This window comes from Schistocerca nitens, chromosome 8 (genome assembly GCF_023898315.1).
Source record: "Schistocerca nitens isolate TAMUIC-IGC-003100 chromosome 8, iqSchNite1.1, whole genome shotgun sequence".
In the NCBI taxonomy this organism is placed as follows: Eukaryota; Metazoa; Arthropoda; class Insecta; order Orthoptera; family Acrididae; genus Schistocerca; species Schistocerca nitens.
Genome location: NC_064621.1, coordinates 134,287,130 through 134,306,921, shown reverse-complemented (window position 1 = coordinate 134,306,921; position 19,792 = coordinate 134,287,130). Strand labels below are relative to the sequence as shown.

Genomic DNA, 19,792 nt, shown 5'->3' with positions numbered 1-19,792 from the left:
TGGGAGGCGATTGCAGCTGAGTGATACGGGAGCCCTAATACGTCTAGATACGACTCTGACAGGTGACACGTACGTAAGCATCTTGCCTGATCACCTGCATCCATTCATGTCCACTGTGCAATCCGACGGACTTGGGCAGTTCCAGCAGAATAATGCGACACCCCACACGTTCAGAATTGTTACCGAATGGCTCCAGGAACACTTATTCTGAGTTTAAACACTTCCGCTGGCCACCAAAGTCCCCAGACACGAACGTTATCTGGAATGCCTTGCAACGTGGTGTTCAGAAAAGATCTCCACCCTCTCGCACGCTTACGGTTTTATGGACAGCCCTGCAGGATTCATTATGTCAGTTCCCTCCAGCACTACTTCAGACATTAGTCGAGTCCATGCCACGTCGTGTTACGGCAATTCTCTGTGCTTGCTGGGTCCCTACACGATATTAGACAGATGTACCAGTTTCTTTGGCTCTTCAGTGTAAATGAAAGATATCGATATTAACGAGATAAATATCACCGAATTTCGATATATTGGTCAAGAGCTCAATACTTACAGGAATTTAAAAAAAAATCGATCCAAGTCACAGACATGATTAACAAACATCTAAAAATTGGCAAATACTTTATTATATCCAACATTAATCACTAAAAGACACATAATGTACTGTAAAATCACTTATTTACAAAAACTAATTAATCACACCAATAATTATTATCGATAGACGTTAACAGAACTGTTTGTTTTTCCACTCCAACAGCGAGCAGCGCTCTACAGTGTGAGATATTTTTCCCAATCCGGTGCTTAGCCTTGTTCAGAACAATTTTCCATAGTCCTTACATGATCCATTGTTGAATCTCACTGTACTATGCATCAATAGTGCATAGCACTGTCATCTAGGGAAGCTTGTGCGGAATTTTATCAGTTTTGTTGACTGAAAGGTTGTAATTATTACGTTCAACTTAGTAGGTGCAAAATGGTTAGTTCCCCAGGCACAGTCTTAGGGAGAGATGGTAGAGCTTGTAGAAGAATATCTAAGTGAAAATGAGAAGACGTTAAAGAAGAGGGATGCCTACTCACCCCAGGGAAATTTAACCACCTGGCGCCACTCATTATTCTAGAGTGCTCAGGACAGAACAAGGCAGCTAGATCTCGTCTAGCAGATGTACATACTGAATTCGAATTTCAGCAAGTTTCCCACCAGGCACCACAGCTGTTCGTCTTCTGCATGACTGTGTGGTCAACTATTCACTGCACGTAGGAATCGTACAATGAGATGTGGCAATGAGTATGATAACAATGATTTTGATGATGACAGTGACTCATTAGTAACGAATTTGAATAAAATGATGCTGGAAATAGTCTGCCTTAAAGATTAAAAAAAAATCACACAGCGTAAAGTTTTATATTCTACCACTTATGTTAACATATTTTAATGAATGCACCCTATTTGTTTCAACATGTACCGTAACTGTTGGTTATTGGCCTCATTGTTGACAAGGAGAGTAATATAATTCTCTGTGGCGTGTTCCTTGCCCAGGTGGTGGCGATTAAATAAGAGTGCAAACGACTGTGTCTACTTTATGGAATGCAAAGGGTTAATGTGATCCCCTGTCAGTCAGCTTCTGTTATCTGACACAACCAAGTTTGCTAAGGAAGCCACTCTTTCCGACTAAAGAGAAGAGGCCTGTCATTTAGGCATTCGTGGGCAATTTCTGACAAACCAAGTGTGAAATGGACGACTCTCAATCCTGAACGTTAAAGGATCACACTTCCGTCCTAAATGCGAATGATCGAGGTATTGTTTTAGCTCTTTTGGAATTTCTTGTGCGACTCAGATTTCAGTCAACAATTTTTCATGCTTGACGAAAGTGAATGCTTGTTAGAGCCTTCTTATTTTACACCTGAAGCTCTTTGTTCAGATGACAATTGATCCATCCACATATGCCCGGAACGAATTTCCTTAGTTATATCCACAGTTGCAGCTGACATTGTCAGGGGAGAATCAAAGTGAATGCGCTTGAACATAGAATCCCTTATTGCGGCCATGGCAAGAAAAGTATTTCATCCTAAAGAAGTAGTCTTTCTAATACTCCTGTGAATAGAGAATTTTTTGCCGACACTCCTAAATCAGTTGCGTGCTCAATTTCTTGTCGAAGCAGGTTTGTTATAGCAATGCCTAAGCTTTCAGTCACATAGTTGGCGCCACTAACCTCTTCAGTGGCTTATTTCAAGGGGGCAAGAAGATCAACAAGATCTCGTATCACATTAAGCTGCGATGTTGCAACCATATCATGTTTATTCCTACTTGACAGAGTTTTTGTAGCCAAGATTTATACAATTGCTAACAGCCTTATAAACCTCTAGCATGTCCAAACAGGAATCCCATCTTGACAATTTGTATTAATGTTAAGACATCGGCTTCTTTTTTTTTTTTTTCAGACACTTCGTGCTCAGTTCTTAGCAAGCCCATAACATTAACTGATTGTTTATAATATGTCACAATGGCCTTCATCTGCTCTCTAAGCACTGAAAACGTATTATTCTCCCTTACTGCGCCATCGACTACTAAATTTAATAGGTGCACCAACAAGGAATCCTTGTTTCCTAAAAACAATCTTGCCGCTGCCATTAAATTTGCACCGCGACCAATAGTAATAGACGTAATTTAATTTTTACCAATGCCAACGTCTTCTGTAATTTTCTCCCAGCGATCTTTGATGTCCTGATGTGTGATTCATGTCCTGTGTGTGACTGGAAAGTAATGACCATCATGAAAAAGTATTCGGTACAATTTCGATGTAAATATTGTTTTTACTCGTAACCTAATTATCTTTATATATTTGACATAATAATTTATAAAGCACCTGTTTATTAAACAAAACTTACCTCGGACAGTCTGACCGCAGATAGATTTATATTTTGAAGCACTGAAGGTGCAAGTTGCCAAGCAAGTGAACTGTCAGTACCAAGAAACTCCTTATGAAGTTTGTGATATTCAGTATGTCACTTATAAAAGAAACAACTTTGTCTTCAGTCAGTTTTTTTTAATGGTCTTTGTTGTTTTGTATCTCTTTTGTACTAACTGTGTTACCTACAATTTAGAAGTAAATGTAAGTATTAGCTACAGAATAGTTACATAAATTATTATACATTATAAGATGCATCTCATTAAAATGAAATAATCAGAACATAACTTACATACCTTTTTTCTGGAAGGTATCTTATAGAGCGAGCAAGATTTACGCACCAATTTTTTTCATTCCAACATTTTACTAGCATGAAAACCAAGGCTTGAGTAATATCACAATACTTTTGACCACCGTCTGACAAATTAAAATCAGTACTGAATCAGAAATATTACAAACACAAATTAGTGACATTAAAACTATCGATATTTTTAAAGCTTGGCACAGGCCTCACTAAAATTTAGTATTTGCCACTGTGAATTGTTAATTTTAGCCGAACAATAATGAAATAAAGTAGAAACAATACTACCCGAAAAAACTTGTACAGATAGTTTTTCTGTTGCAACTGAATTTTAATTATGAATAAAAGATAAAATATTTTCGGCACATACAGATTTAAAATCGCGTATACGTCACTCTCAATTTATCTTCGAAGCTATCTCTGCCTCAGAACTGACTGTGATTTCATTATTGCTGCACGACGTAGGCTAAAAACAAAAAGATACAGATGTTGTTGTTGTTGTCGTCTTCAGTCCTGAGACTGGTTTGATGCAGCTTTCCATGCTACTCTATCCTGTGCAAGCTTCTTCATCTCCCAGTACCTACTGCAACCTACATCCTTCTGAATCTGCTTAGTGTATTGATCTCTTGGTCTCCCTCTACGATTTTTACCCTCCACGCTGCCCTCCAATGCTAAATTTGTGATCCCTTGATGCCTCAAAACATGTTCTACCAACCGATCCCTTCTTCTAGTCAAGTTGTGCCACAAACTTCTCTTCTCCCCAATCCTATTCAATACCTCCTCATTAGTTACGTGATCTACCCACCTTATCTTCAGCATTCTTCTGTAGCACCACATTTCGAAAGCTTCTATTCTCTTCTTGTCCAAACTGGTTATCGTCCATGTTTCACTTCCATACATGGCTACACTCCATACAAATACTTTCAGAAACGACTTCCTGACACTTAAATCTATACTCGATGTTAACAAATTTCTCTTCTTCAGAAACGATTTCCTTGCCATTGCCAGTCTACATTTTATATCCTCTCTACTTCGACCATCATCAGTTATTTTGATCCCTAAATAGCAAAACTCCTTTACTACTTTAAGTGTCTCATTTCCTAATCTAATCCCCTCAGCATCACCCGATTTAATTTGACTACATTCCATTATCCTCGTTTTGCTTTTGTTGATGTTCATCTTATATCCTCCTATCAAGACACTGTCCATTCCGTTCAACTGCTCTTCCAAGTCCTTTGCTGTCTCTGACAGAATTACAGTGTCATCGGCGAACCTCAAAGTTTTTATTTCTTCTCCATGGATTTTAATACCGACTCCGAATTTTTCTTTTGTTTCCTTTACTGCTTGCTCAATATACAGATTGAATAACATCGGGGAGAGGCTACAACCCTGTCTTACTCCCTTCCCAACCACTGCTTCCCTTTCATGCCCCTCGACTCTTATAACTGCCATCTGGTTTCTGTACAAATTGTAAATAGCCTTTCGCTCCCTGTATTTTACCCCTGCCACCTTCATAATTTGAAAGAGAGTATTCCAGTTAACGTTGTCAAAAGCTTTCTCTAAGTCTACAAATGCTAGAAACGTAGGTTTGCCTTTTCTTAATCTTTCTTCTAAGATAAGTCGTAAGGTTAGTATTGCCTCACGTGTTCCATCATTTCTACGGAATCCAAACTGATCTTCCCCGAGGTCCACTTCTACCAGTTTTTCCATTCGTCTGTAAAGAATTCGCGTTAGTATTTTGCAGCTGTGACTTATTAAACTGATAGTTCGGGAATTTTCACATCTGTCAACACCTGCTTTCTTTGGGATTGGAATTATTATATTCTTCTTGAAGTCTGTGGGTATTTCGCCTGTCTCATACATCTTGCTCACCAGATGGTAGAGTTTTGTCATGACTGGCTCTCCCAAGGCCATCGGTAGTTCTAATGGAATGTTGTCTACTCCCGGGGCCTTGTTTCGACTCAGGTCTTTCAGTGCTCTGTCAAACTCTTCACGCAGTATCTTATCTCCCATTTCATCTTCATCTACATCCTCTTCCATTTCCATAATATTGTCCTCAAGTACATCGCCCTTGTATAAACCCTCTATATACTCCTTCCACCTTTCTGCCTTCCCTTCTTAGCTTAGAACTGGGTTGCCATCTGAGCTCTTGATATTCATACAAGTGGTTCTCTTCTCTCCAAAGGTCTCTTTAATTTTCCTGTAGGCAGTATCTATCTTACCCCTAGTGAGACAAGCCTCTACATCCTTACATTTTTCCTCTAGCCATCCCTGCTTAGCCATTTTGCACTTCCTGTCGATCTCATTTTTGAGACGTTTGTATTCCTTTTTGCCTGCTTCATTTACTGCATTTTTATATTTTCTCCTTTCATCAATTAAATTCAATATTTCTTCTGTTACCCAAGGATTTCTATTAGCCCTCGTCTTTTTACCTACTTGATCCTCTGCTGCCTTCACTACTTCATCCCTCAGAGCTATCCATTCTTCTTCTACTGTATTTCTTTCCCCCATTCCTGTCAATTGTTCCCTTATGCTCTCCCTGAAACTCTGTACAACCTCTGGTTCTTTTAGTTTATCCAGGTCCCATCTCCTTAAATTCCCACCTTTTTGCAGTTTCTTCAGTTTCAATCTGCAGTTCATAACCAATAGATTGTGGTCAGAATCCACATCTGCCCCTGGAAATGTCTTACAATTTAAAACCTGGTTCCTAAATCTCTGTCTTACCATTATATAATCTGTCTGATACCTTTTAGTATCTCCAGGATTCTTCCAGGTATACAATCTTCTTTTATGATTCTTGAACCAAGTGTTAGCTATGATTAAGTTATGCTCTGTGCAAAATTCTACAAGGCGGCTTCCTCTTTCATTTCTTCCCCCCAATCCATATTCACCTACCATGTTTCCTTCTCTCCCTTTTCCTACTGACGAATTCCAGTCACCCATGACTATTAAATTTTCGTCTCCCTTCACTACCTGAATAATTTCTTTTATCTCGTCATACATTTCATCTATTTCTTCATCATCTGCAGAGCTAGTTGGCATATAAACTTGTACTAATGTAGTAGGCATGGGCTTTGTGTCTAGAAAACGTTAATCCATAGCCTAACAATTTATAAATACAATAATAATAGGAAATAGTCGTTGTCACTTTGGAAGCCTCATTATTATTACGATCTTCATGTGTGAGGTGGGGAGAGTGAAAAAGGCAAAGTGACTTGTTACGTAGTCTTAATTCAGAAGTATAGTAATAAGTACTTTGTGTCGAAAGATGACAATATACCTCGATACGCACAGGAAAGTAACACCTGATCTTCGTTATGAAAATCTGGGCTGTTAGCGTAAATTATCTATTAACACTAATTTTGTATGACCATTACGTAATACTTACATCGTCAACGGTGGAATCATCCATGTGGCTCATCATTGAAATATCTGAAGTTGTGCGGTCGGCATCATCTTCAGCAAACTCATCTGCTGTTTGAAGATGTTGATGGAGTTGGTACTGACGACACCGATTTTGTTTTTTCGCCAATTGCAAGTAGGCAAAATGATGTTTAAGTTTTACATTAGTAGCTAAGTTGGTTGTGTTACCACAAGTTTTATAATTTTTATCACGTAGGTTGCAGAAAACGGATTCGTTGTTGCCTTGTTTTGAAAAGAATGTGCAGACGGCAGACGCAGTTGTTTTGGAAACTGAAATCAGCTCGAAACCAAACCAAACACTGTTATTAAAACGGTAACATCTTTTGCACACAGTCACAGACATACATGTAGCAGCGTGGGGACCGTCCCAAAACGCACTAACACTGTATTCAGTTCCCCTGTGTACGTCGCGATTACTAGCTTACTTTGGCAAAGCACCTACACACATAAAGACGTAGGTAGCTAGTAAGGGGGCGTCAGGCTGCGTTATTCTTCAGTAGATGTTCTGGGTACTGCGTGAATAGCTTCGCCGTAGCGTCAATAGATGGCGCGCACTATGTCATACACTATCCTGATTTGCACCGTTCTTGGGAATATTGTTCGTGGAAGACGTGCCTGACAGACGACGAGACAGCAGAAGCGAAACGGCTAACAAGAGAGAACTCTCGGCTTCTTGTTTGTGAAACACTTCTGATACGTGAGCTGAGCATGAAATACTCCACTTACCATAAACAATTTCAGACAACAGAGGCCATTTTCCATTAAATACCAGTGTAGAAATGTACATGATTTTTGTGCCGAGTGCACGTTATTTTTACAGTGCGTCGTATCTTTTCCTGAGTAAGAGGGGAAGCGCACATACCGTCTTCATAGTTGGGAGCAGGCAGTGACAATTACCACCGTTCTCCTACAGAGGTGTCACGAAATATGTGATTTTGCACCTTGTACGTACCATTTGCAATGGTAGAAACGACACACGGAAGTAGCAAGTTTTCGTGAATATGCAGTATAGATACGGTCAAATTCAACTCTGGTACTCATTTGTAGCACTGAATATGAAATTAAATTTAACCCACTGTAAGACACTTATTGTCAGTTCGCAAAAGTTAGCAGCAGTTCGAATGGACAAGAAATCAGTTGATGAAAACTGTAGTTACTATGAATAAAAAATGAAGACAGTAAAAATTATCTTTCGAGATTTTATATTAAATATCGTTTAACTGATTTATCGAAAATTTAGGTATCGATGATATATGCCGATTTTATTTCGTAGAAATCTTGATATTTCGATACTTTATGCACATCCCCAGTATGATGGTGCTCGTCATGACATGTGTCCTACATCTACATCCATAATCTGCAAACCACTGTGAATTACATCGTTGAAGTCACTTAGCATTGAGCAACATGTCAGGATTTCTTTTCTTTCCAATCACATTTGGACCGCAGGAAGAATGACCGCTTAAATGCATCTGTGCCTCTTCCCGGTATTCTGATAACGCACTGGAATCTACCAAGTCTGTGATGATGTCTATGTGATGATTCCATTCACGAAAACGTCGGCTTTGATAGCAACTTAAGTTTCAAAACAATGCAGCGTGATGACCCAAAAATTTTATTCAAAATCAATAGCCCCCACACGCCTGATCACTTAAAGAATCGAGCCCCCATGTACAAACTGCTACAAACGTCTATTTACTTTTCAGATGAGTTAATGTATCGTTGAAGACGCGAAAACATTATCATGTTGGTTTTATTAGTTACGAATTACTCACCCACAGACTAATGAAAATGTCAAAACCAAAACGATTTTTCTCCCATATTTTGTGTGGATGTAAACAAGGAAAGGCCTTATTTGGTATGTTTTCACACGCTACGCAATATTCTAACATGGGATGCGCAAGTGCTACGTAAGCCGTCGACGTTGCAGTTTCCCAGTATCCCGGCTTGTTGGTCTACAGACATCAATGGTAGTCGGCGCAGGGGGCGCCATGATCTCAGTCCCCTTTCTGTGCGCCGCCTAATAATGGTCCTTGTGGCCAATGAAGCACCAGCTGCACGTCGGATCGATGATAATGATAAATGCGGACTGTGAGTGCCTCTCTGGCGACTGCTCGCTCCTCAAATTCTGTCGCCTCTCCAGGTCACCCGCTTCCTTCTTGCGCTGTGTTCGGCCATGGTCCACCCATTGCTGTCGACAATGTCGAATTGTGGCATCACTCCATATGTCGAGCGAGCAGCCGCCGATTACCCCAACCAGCTCCTTTGAGCCCAACTACGCGTCCTCTCTCGAATGGTGACATCTGCGTATACAGCTCATGCGCCAATCTGTGAGACATAGTTATTGTCCGTCTGGGTACATCTGTAAGTAGGCTGTTTAGGTTTTCTTATTGGCAACGCCACCTAGCGCTCTGTATGAAAATCGCTGGCTGTGCTGTGTGCAGTCTGTGGCTAGTTTGCATTGTTGTCTGCCATTGTAGTGTTGGGCAGCTGGATGTGAACAGCGCGTAGCGTTGCGCGCAGTTGGAGGTGAGCCGCCAGCAGTGGTGGATGTGGGGAGTGAGATGGCGGAGTTTAGAGAGCGGATGATTTGGACAGAGACAGTAAATTTGTAAGACTGGATGTCATGAACTTATATATATATATATATATATATATATATATATATATATATATGACTTTTGAACAATATTAAGCTAAATACATTGTTTTTTCTCTATCAAAATCCTTCATTTGCTAACTATGCCTGTCAGTAGTTAGTGCCTTCAGTAGTTTGAATCTTTCATTTAGCTGGCAGTAGTGGCGCTCGCTGTATTGCAGTAGCTTGAGTAACGAAGATTTTTGTGAGGTAAGTGATTTGTGAAAGGTATAGTTTAATGTTAGTCAGAGACATTCTTTTGTAGGGATTATTGAAAGTCAGGTATGTAACGTCCCCTTAGAAAAATTAATGAATTACTATGCTGGTAAGCCCTTACATTATTTGATTTTCAAACAGCTGATAAGAACTGAACGTACTCACACATTTCGCATTTCGCTCTTTACCTATTCTGATCAACACTAAAATGACACACAATATTTTTAGCGCAACGCAATATGACTTTCAATAATCCCTACAAAAGAATGGCCCTGACTAACATTAAACTATACCTTTCACAAATCACTTACCTCACAAAAATCGTTTCTCAAGCTACTGCAATACAGCGAGCGCCACTATTGCCAGCTAAATAATAGATTCAAACTACTGAAGGCACTAACTACTGATAGGCATAGTTAGCAAATGAAGGATTTTGATAAAGAAAAAACAATGTATCTACCTTAAATTGTTCAAAAGTCATATTATATTTATCAGTTCATGACATCCAGTCTTCCAAATTTACTGTCTCTGTCCAGATCATCCGCTCTGAAAACTCCGCCCCCTCACTCCCCACATCCACCACTGCTGGCGGCTCACCTCCAACTGCGCAACGCTACGCGCTGTTCACATCCAGCTGCCCAACACTACAATGGCAGACAACAATGCAAACTGGCCACAGACTGCACACAGCACAGCCAACGTGGCGTTACCAATAAGAAAACATAAACAGCCTACTTACACATGGAATGAAACTGGCAAAGGCTTTCTGCCCTGGTATCAACGTGTCACCTATTTACTATCCTTGCCAGTTGCACGGTGAAATTGCGGTGTACCATCACGCATTCATCCATCGGTCGCCGAAGTTTACCATTTCACGTTTTCGGTCTACACCTGTATGAATATCAGTTTATGACCAATTTGGAGATCTCTGTGTTTCGTCGTTTTCGTTCTTTTCTTTCTTTTTTTCCTAGAATGTATCTCCGCCACTTCGAAATCTTATCAAAAGCTAATTCTATATTTGTGCAGTTTTTTTTTCAAATAATAATAATGATTTCGTGTGGCTCCATGGCCTGGTGCAAGATTTTCAATTGGACATCACTTCGGCGACTTGCTGTGCCCCAAACGTACCTCAGTTATCAACTGGGGAAAAGGCACCAAAGTTAACGTGCAGTCCTATCCACCTGTTGTTTCTAACGAAGTTTTAATGTGTGTGAAATCGTATGGGACTTAACTGCTGAGGTCATCATTCCCTAAGCTTACACATTACTTAACCTAAATTATCCTAAGGACAAACACACACTCATGCCCGAGGGAGGACTCTAACCTCCGCCGGGATCAGCCGCACAGTCCATGACTGCAGCGCCTTAGACCGCTCGGCTAATCCCGCGCAGCAGCGGTTTTACATCACCGTGATTATACCTCATTATACATGACTGCGTCATTAGTAAAAGGACTGTGGTTGCTATTAATAATGCCTGTCAGTACTTTAGTACGATGGCAGTTCAATAAGTAATGCAACACATTTTTTTTCTCGGCCAATTTTGGTTGAAAAAACCGGAAATTTCTTGTGGAATATTTTCAAACATTCCCGCTTCGTCTCGTATAGTTTCATTGACTTCCGACAGGTGGCAGCGCTGTACGGAGCTGTTAAAATGGCGTCTGTAACGGATGTGCGTTGCAAACAACGGGCAGTGATCGAGTTTCTTTTGGCGGAAAACCAGGGCATCTCAGATATTCATAGGCGCTTGCAGAATGTCTACAGTGATCTGGCAGTGGACAAAAGCACGGTGAGTCGTTGGGCAAAGCGTGTGTCATCATCGCCGCAAGGTCAAGCAAGACTGTCTGATCTCCCGCGTGCGGGCCGGCCGTGCACAGCTGTGACTCCTGCAATGGCGGAGCGTGCGAACACACTCGTTCGAGATGATCGACGGATCACCATCAAACAACTCAGTGCTCAACTTGACACCTCTGTTGTTAGTGCTGTCACAGTTGTTCACCAGTTGGGATATTCAAAGGTTTGTTCCCGCTGGGTCCCTCGTTGTCTAACCGAACACCATAAAGAGCAAAGGAGAACCATCTGTGCGGAATTGCTTGCTCGTCATGTGGCTGAGGGTGACAATTTCTTGTCAAAGATTGTTACAGGCGATGAAACATGGGTTCATCACTTCGAACCTGAAACAAAACGGCAATCAATGGAGTGGCGCCACACCCACTCCCCTACCAAGAAAAAGTTTAAAGCCATACCCTCAGCCGGTAAAGTCATGGTTACAGTCTTCTGGGACGCTGAAGGGGTTATTCTGTTCGATGTCCTTCCCCATGGTCAAACGATCAACTCTAAAGTGTATTGTGCTACTCTTCAGAAATTGAAGAAACGACTTCAGCGTGTTCGTAGGCACAAAAATCAGAACGAACTTATCCTTCTTCATGACAGCGCAAGACCTCACACAAGTCTTCGCACCCGAGAGGAGCTCACAAAACTTCCGTGGACTGTTCTTCCTCATGCACCCTACAGCCCCGATCTCGCACCGTCGGATTTCCATATGTTTGCCCCAATGAAGGACGCAATCCGTGGGAGGCACTACGCGGATGATGAAGAAGTTATTGATGCAGTACGACGTTGGCTCCGACATCGACCAGTGGAATGGTACCGTGCAGGCATACAGGCCCTCATTTCAAGGTGGCGTAAGGCCGTAGCATTGAATGGAGATTACGTTGAAAAATAGTGTTGTGTAGCTAAAAGATTGGGGAATAACCTGGTGTATTTCAACGCTGAATAAAACAACCCCTGTTTCAGAAAAAAAATGTGTTGCATTACTTATTGAACTGCCCTCGTATACAACGTGTACAACAGGGTTCACAACACACGTCCATAGGTCACGTCAGAAGTTATTTCTACTTGTGCCGCTGACTCTCCATCCAACATAACATGCTGAGTACTCCCAACCAAGAAACCCTCAGTCCAGTCACGAGTTCATTTCGCTGCCCCATTTGATAATACTTTTGTCAATACATGTTGGTATGGTACAGAGTCAAGTACTGTTTGGAAGGCAAGGTAAACGGCATCCACATTATTAGCTTAGCCCCCGGCTTTAAGGTCATGTGAGAAAAGTGCAAGTTAGGTATCGCCCATCCCTTCTTCTTCATCTCAGATCGGCATTTACACCTAAAGTTCTCGACTATTTGTTGGATATGTTCAAGTCTGTCTTCCATTACAGTTTTTCTCTTGTAGGCCATATTTTCGTACAATGGAAGTTACTCCCTGATGTCGCAACACATGTATCCGATACAATCTTGTAGTCAGTGTTATCCACATACTCCACGCCGATTTGAGAACCATGTCCGTTTTTATCGTATCAGTGTACATAATTTCCAGCATCCTTCTGTAACTTCACATCTCACATCTCAGACGCTTTTCCATCAATCGCTTAGCTGAATCCTATTCTCCAGCCGAATATTCTTAGAACTCTCTTTCCCAAATTAAGTCCTGTATTTGCTACAAGTAGATTTCTTCTAGCGAAGTATGCTCTTCTTTCCTGTACGATTCTGCTTCTTCCATCCTCCTTCAATCGTCCGTCATGCTTTATTTTGCTTCCAAGACAGTAGCATTCCTTCACAACTTCATTGCTAAGTTTACTGCTGATCTCATTTCCACTACTCTTCATGTCTTTCTTTGGCTTACTCTCAGTCCATAGCGTGAGCTCATTACACTTTACTTCTGCAGGTCCTGCAATTCTGCCTCTGCAGATGACAATGTCATGAGTAAATCGTATCGTTGATATTCCTTCACCCTGAATTGAATTTTTAAGCCACTCCTGAATCTTTCTTTTATTTCCGTAATTGATTCTTCGCTGTACAGTTTAGGTAACAGAGTAGAAAGCATGTATTCTCTACCTAACACTTTTTTTATTCCGAGCATTTCTCTCTTTTATTCTCATTGTTCTCTCTTGGTTCTTTCTATACAGTTTATTACCCTCCTTAAGCTTCTACCTATTTTTTTAAAGGATTTCAAACATTTGTAATCATTTCACGTTGCCGAATGCTTTTTGTACGTCGGCATATTCTATGAAGGTGTGATGAATTTCCTTATGTCTTGCGACTGTTGTAATGCACAACATAAGAGTGAGAGATATGCAAGTGATACGATCTTCAAATTTATTCTATATGCTAACGGTAAAATTCCGGACATGGGTTCGTCACCAAAACCCCTGGAAACCTATCGGCGTAATGGTGAAATACCTTGTATTTTCGAATTATCATTTGATTTACGTTTGTCAAACTACTCGCCACATTCAAAGTATGAAATATTATGTTGCCTCATCTTTTCGTTTTTATCTGTGCAGGACTGCGGCAGATACGATGGCTTCGTACCTGGCGATAGGCGTCCTGCTGATAGTATCAGCTGATAGCGTGTGTTCGAGTAGCCTGCTTCGTTCCTCCAGCGAAGAAGGTGAGTACCGCGGCAAGTAGATGCGATGGCAAGGTGGAAGCAATATGTCCATATTTTTTTAAAGAGTGAAACCTTTCCTTTACAATGTTAACCACACTCTGCAATACTGGTGACATCTAAAGTGTATGTGAAGATGATCGTCAGTGCCCTTCTCCTAAGTAACATCGTATGAACGTCAAAGTGAAGTGTTCAAGGTAAATATATTTCAGCTGTTACTCAGAATCACAAAAGGTCATTATTTTCGCCTTGCGTCTCATGTTACTGCAGTAGTTTCCTACACATCATCCAGTTCTGGTGCATGAACTTTAAACTAATCAGTTCCCAGAGTATCTAGAGTTTCAAAACTTATACGAGAAACTGGACTTCTTGTTCGAGAAGCTGGGCAATTAGTTTGTCAATCGTCGTTTTTCTTTCCTTCGTAGGATTATAGCTTCAATAGTTAGCCTCGGTCGCACTTGAAACACGGTAGAGTATCTAGAGTTTCAAAACTTATACGAGAAACTGGACTTCTTGTTCGAGAAGCTGGGCAATTAGTTTGTCAATCGTCGTTTTTCTTTCCTTCGTAGGATTATAGCTTCAATAGTTAACCTCGGTCGCACTTGAAACACGGTAGGTAAGGAGTAAGAGTGGGTTTGTCAATAAGTCATTTTACTCTTTTTTCTTAACTCAGCTAAATTCCCGGGGTAACGCTGTTACTTGTTGATCCCACTCTTCCATTAGATAGAATAACTAATCACGTCTACCTATAGGGTGAAATCAAACTAATTTTATTTACCGCATAAATTTCTAAAAGTTTAAGTATTGTATACAGAGGGATTACATTAAATTAATATACAACCAACATGTTGGAAAGGGTATAGTATAACTTAACAACGAAGACACAGATCAAACTGATGACTTCTTGTAGTTAAGGCAGTTGACGACGCCATCTGGGAGAACATAAAAAGAAGTACATACAAGAATGAAAATGGCCAGGAGTGCTTCGGGAAAACCTTTTAATAACTACAGGTAGCATCCAACGTGGCTGAATGTGAGTTACTAGGAGAAATAGGAAATACAATCGATCAACGATAGACTGGAGTGAAGGACATAATTATGACTGTAATTAAAACGAAATGGAAGTGGCCGGAACAAGTAGCCAGGTAAATGTACTGGATGGACCAGTGGAGGTTCGCAACTATAGCACGAGCTGAAAAAGGACCAAAACAATGACGTAATGGAATGTACATAGATGACAGCAGAATATATGCACGGGAAACATGGATGCAAAGTATGGCAAAGGTTAGGGGAGGCTTATATCCAACAGTGGATGTCACATGACTGATAACGATCTAAATTATCAAGTACCAGTTACCTCTTGTTCTTTTAGTGGTCTTCTCTCTGAGACTGCTTGGATGTAGCTTTCCAATCTTGTCTATCCTGTTCAAGCCTGTTTTTACTGTTGTCGGGTGTCCAGCCGGGTGCAGCTGTTTCCGTAACCCGATATTTCGATAGCGAACCTTGGCATCATCTTCAGATGATACCTGAAGAATGAGCGTCTTTGCTACATCCACATGCTTCGTACTCTTATCGCCGAGTGTAAAGGAGGCGGGATGTAGGAAAAACGCTCATTCTACAGGTATCACCTGAAGATGATTGGAAGGTACACAGCCGAAATATTGTGTTACGAAAGCGACTGCACCCGCCTGGGCACCCTACAACCGTACAAGCACTTTACTCGTCGGCAAAGCCTAAGATCACATATATTTTCAAGCTTCTTATTCTCTTATATCTGCTGCAGCCTACATCCATTTGAATCTACTGGTTATAGTCAACTCTTGATGTCCCCATAATGTTTTCGACGCCCCTCCCCCCCTCCCCCGCACCACCAGCACAAACACATTTCTCCTCACAATCAAAATAACTACTCCTTCATGCTTCGTGTTACGTCCTATCAATACATACTTTCTTTTGGTGAAATTGTGTCATAAATTTCTAATTTTCTCCAAATAAAGTACCAGTTCTTAGTAACCCGACCTACCCACTTAACATTCAGCATTCTTATGCAGCATCTTCTTTCAGAAACTTCTATTCTTTTCTTGTCTGAACTGTTTGTCGCCCACGTTTCACATCCGTGCAAGGTTACACTCCAGACGAATACCGTGAGAAAAGGCTTTTCAACATTTAAATAAACGTTCGAAGTTAATAGATTTCTCTCTTTCAGAAACGCTTTTCTTGCTATTGCTAGTCGGCGTTTCGTATCGCCCTCGCCCCCCCCACTACTTCGGCCGTCGTCAGTTATTTCGGTGTCCAAACCTTGAAACCCATGAATTTCTTTTAGCGTCCCATTTCCCCATCTAATTCCCTCGACATCGGTACATTTAATTCAACTACTTTGCATCATCCTTGTTTTACTTTCTTGATATTCGTAAAGTACCTTTCTTCCACATTCACTAAAATAATAACCTCACAAAATACGGAATGTATGCAACATGTTTAGTTTCCCTTCCAAGTGCATAGGATAATAAATTTATCTTCAACCCGCCCTTGAGCAGGAAACACAAATTTATCCGAGAGAGTGACATGTGAAACTAAAGTCATCTCTGCTGTTTTTCGTCATCTGCGACTTAAGTTAAACTTGAATGTCACTGAGTCTTTCAACAGTCTGCCTAATGACCGCAAATAGTGTGGTTTCGACGCTGATTTCGATAAGTCTTTCACGTCAGTCCTTCCCACTCTCAGCTCCTATAGGTGCCAAGGGTATTTCACAGCAACGATATTTGTCACCAGTTAGTAAATCATTTGAGATTTGAGTAACAACATTGTTTCGTTTTAATCTTTTTTTTTAAAATCTTTATTCAACCAATAAGATCATACGTGATAACCCACCATCTCATACATTAGTGGGTCTTAAAGATCTACAGTACATTCAATGATATTTAGCAGCATTTACGAATTCTAAGTTTTAACCTTCTTACATGCTACAGGATGTGAGATATTAGTTACTCTATGGGCAAGAACTATAGTCTCTTTACACTTTGGTATACGTTAACAGAGATGTTCGAGAGTCTTCTCCCCCCCCCCCTCCCCCCTTCCCCTCCCAATCCTAATCCGCATCATGCTGATCCTCAACCCGCCGGTGTGCTTAAGATGTCTTACTCAACTGCCTCACCACTAACAACAGCTACAGTGACACTAACGCACGTACACAACATACAGAGGGCGATTCCTTTTGCAGATTCCCAGCGCTTTCAGAGGGTTACCAGGAGCTCATGTCCGGAAATGTACTGTTTGGATATACAGGGCTATTACAAATGATTGAAGCGATTTCATAAATTCCCTGTAGCTCCATTCATTGACATATGGTCACGACACACTACAGATACGTAGAAAAACTCATAAAGTTTTGTTCGGCTGAAGCCGCACTTCAGGTTTCTGCCGCCAGAGCGCTCGAGAGCGCAGTGAGACAAAATGGCGACAGGAGCCGAGAAAGCGTATGTCGTGCTTGAAATGCACTCACATCAGTCAGTCATAAGAGTGCAACGACACTTCAGGACGAAGTTCAACAAAGATCCACCAACTGCTAGCTCCATTCGGCGATGGTATGCGCAGTTTAAAGGTTCTGAATGCCTCTGTAAGGGGAAATCAACGGGTCGGCCTGCAGTGAGCGAAGAAACGGTTGAACGCGTGCGGGCAAGTTTCACGCGTATCCCGCGGAAGTCGACGAATAAAGCAAGCAGGGAGCTAAACGTACCACAGCCGACGGTTTGGAAAATCTTACGGAAAAGGCTAAAGCAGAAGCCTTACCGTTTACAATTGCTACAAGCCCTGACACCCGATGACAAAGTCAAACGCTTTGAATTTTCGGCGCGGTTGCAACAGCTCATGGAAGAGGATGCGTTCAGTGCGAAACTTGTTTCCAGTGATGAAGCAACATTTTTTCTTAATGGTGAAGTGAACAGACACAATGTACGAATCTGGGCGGTAGAGAATCCTCACGCATTCGCGCAGCAAATTCGCAATTGACCAAAAGTTAACGTGTTTTGTGCAATCTCACGGTTTAAAGTTTACGGCCCCTTTTTCTTCTGCGAAAAAAACATTACAGGACACGTGTATCTGGACATGCTGGAAAATTGGCTCATGCCACAACTGGAGACCGACAGCGCCGACTTCATCTTTCAACAGGATGGTGCTCCACCGCACTTCCATCATGATGTTCGGCATTTCTTAAACAGGAGATTGGAAAACCGATGGATTGGTCGTGGTGGAGATCATGATCAGCAATTCATGTCACGGCCTCCACGCTCTCCCGACTTAACCCCATGCGATTTCTTTCTGTGGGGTTATGTGAAAGATTCAGTGTTTAAACCTCCTCTACCAAGAAACGTGCCAGAACTGCGAGCTCGCATCAACGATGCTTTCGAACTCATTGATGGGGACATGCTGTGCCGAGTGTGGGAGGAACTTGATTATCGGCTTGATGTCTGCCGAATCACTAAAGGGTCACATATCGAACATTTGTGAATGCCTAAAAAAACTTTTTGAGTTTTTGTATGTGTGTGCAAAGCATTGTGAAAATATCTCAAATAATGAAGTTATTGTAGAGCTGTGAAATCGCTTCAATCATTTGTAATAACCCTGTAAGTTAAGATTGAAGATCGGATCACTTTCAAATCTCCCGCATCTTGCTACACATACAAAAGGAGCGGAAGGTGCCGGCATCATATGACGCCACATACCAATTTCGTCCGCTTACAACAATGGCTGTGAGAAACTGGTAGGTCCACAACTAGACGGACTGACAGTGGTTCTTCATAGACGCGCCGCACTCACAACTTTTGAAGAGGTCGTCCTTCGTCACGCAGAAGAGAGCCCGACGACGGGTACCTGAAACATTTCCATACCGCACAGGTCAGTGCTCATTTTTCTGCTGCGGGCCTATCATAAAGCGGGAGATCTGAAAGTGATCTCATCTTCTAACTTATTTATATCCAAACGATATCTTTTCGGACAAAAGTTCACTATCAGAACTTTATCTACTAAGTCCCCTCTACATCCCTAGAAGCCTGTGACAGGTAACGCGTAACACCCTGTATACACAATACACATAGTTTTAATTTTAGCGTGGCGCAATGGAAAACATAGTTCCAGAAATAAATTAAAATGGTTCAAATCCCCGAGCTAACAAATGTTCTTGGTAGATTCTGCATGATTGTCAGGGAAAAGTGGAACTGCTTAAGCCCTTCCCTTTTATTCCAAACCTCTACCGGTTCGTTCGCTATTGTCCGAAAAGAACCACGACTCTTAAGAGGCTGGATGTAAAACAGTCCGCTCTATTCCTTGGAGTGCAGAATGAGATAAATGTACCTCAGCTCAGGTAAGTTTCTTATTTATGCCTGGGACAGTGGACGACACTGTCTTAGCAATAAATTATAATTTGGTCAAATCTCACAGTTCGGATCGAGGGTGACGGGAGTCTTCCCTTGGTCACCAGGCAAATCGACTCGCAAATGTTCCCGCCTGGGGCTCTCTCTACTCCACTCCCAGCCACCTGAAAAATGTGTGGCTGAAGGTAACAGTGTTCCGCAACAGAAAAAGGAAGATTAGCCTTTAACGTCCCGTCGAGAGCGGGCTCATTACATACGGCACACAACCTCGAATTAAGACAGGGGGAAGAAAACAGGTCGCGCCATTTCCAAAAGAACCAACCAGGCGTTTGCTGAGATCTTTTAAAGAAATACGAGGAAGGTTTGAACCGTCGTCCTCCCGAACGCGAATCGAGTGTTGTATACATTGCGCATGAGTGGGGAACGAAAGACTTGGAAATGAAACGGCATAGGCACCCTGCACATGTCGGGCAAATCATCGGCTTTACTCTGTAC

At 41.5% G+C, this 19,792-nt stretch overlaps 1 protein-coding gene across 3 annotated transcripts in view; it reads left to right on the top strand.

Annotated features, from left to right (window-relative positions):
• LOC126198890 (semaphorin-2A-like) overlaps positions 1-19,792 on the top strand; it is a 1,278,287-nt gene that overhangs the window by 609,579 nt on the left and 648,916 nt on the right. For all 3 annotated transcript variants that reach the window (XM_049935505.1, XM_049935503.1, XM_049935504.1), the window contains one exon: positions 13,825-13,931. In XM_049935505.1, coding sequence (XP_049791462.1) covers positions 13,841-13,931 — 91 coding nt within the window. In that variant the 5' untranslated portion in view covers positions 13,825-13,840. The remainder of the gene's footprint in view (positions 1-13,824; positions 13,932-19,792) is intronic.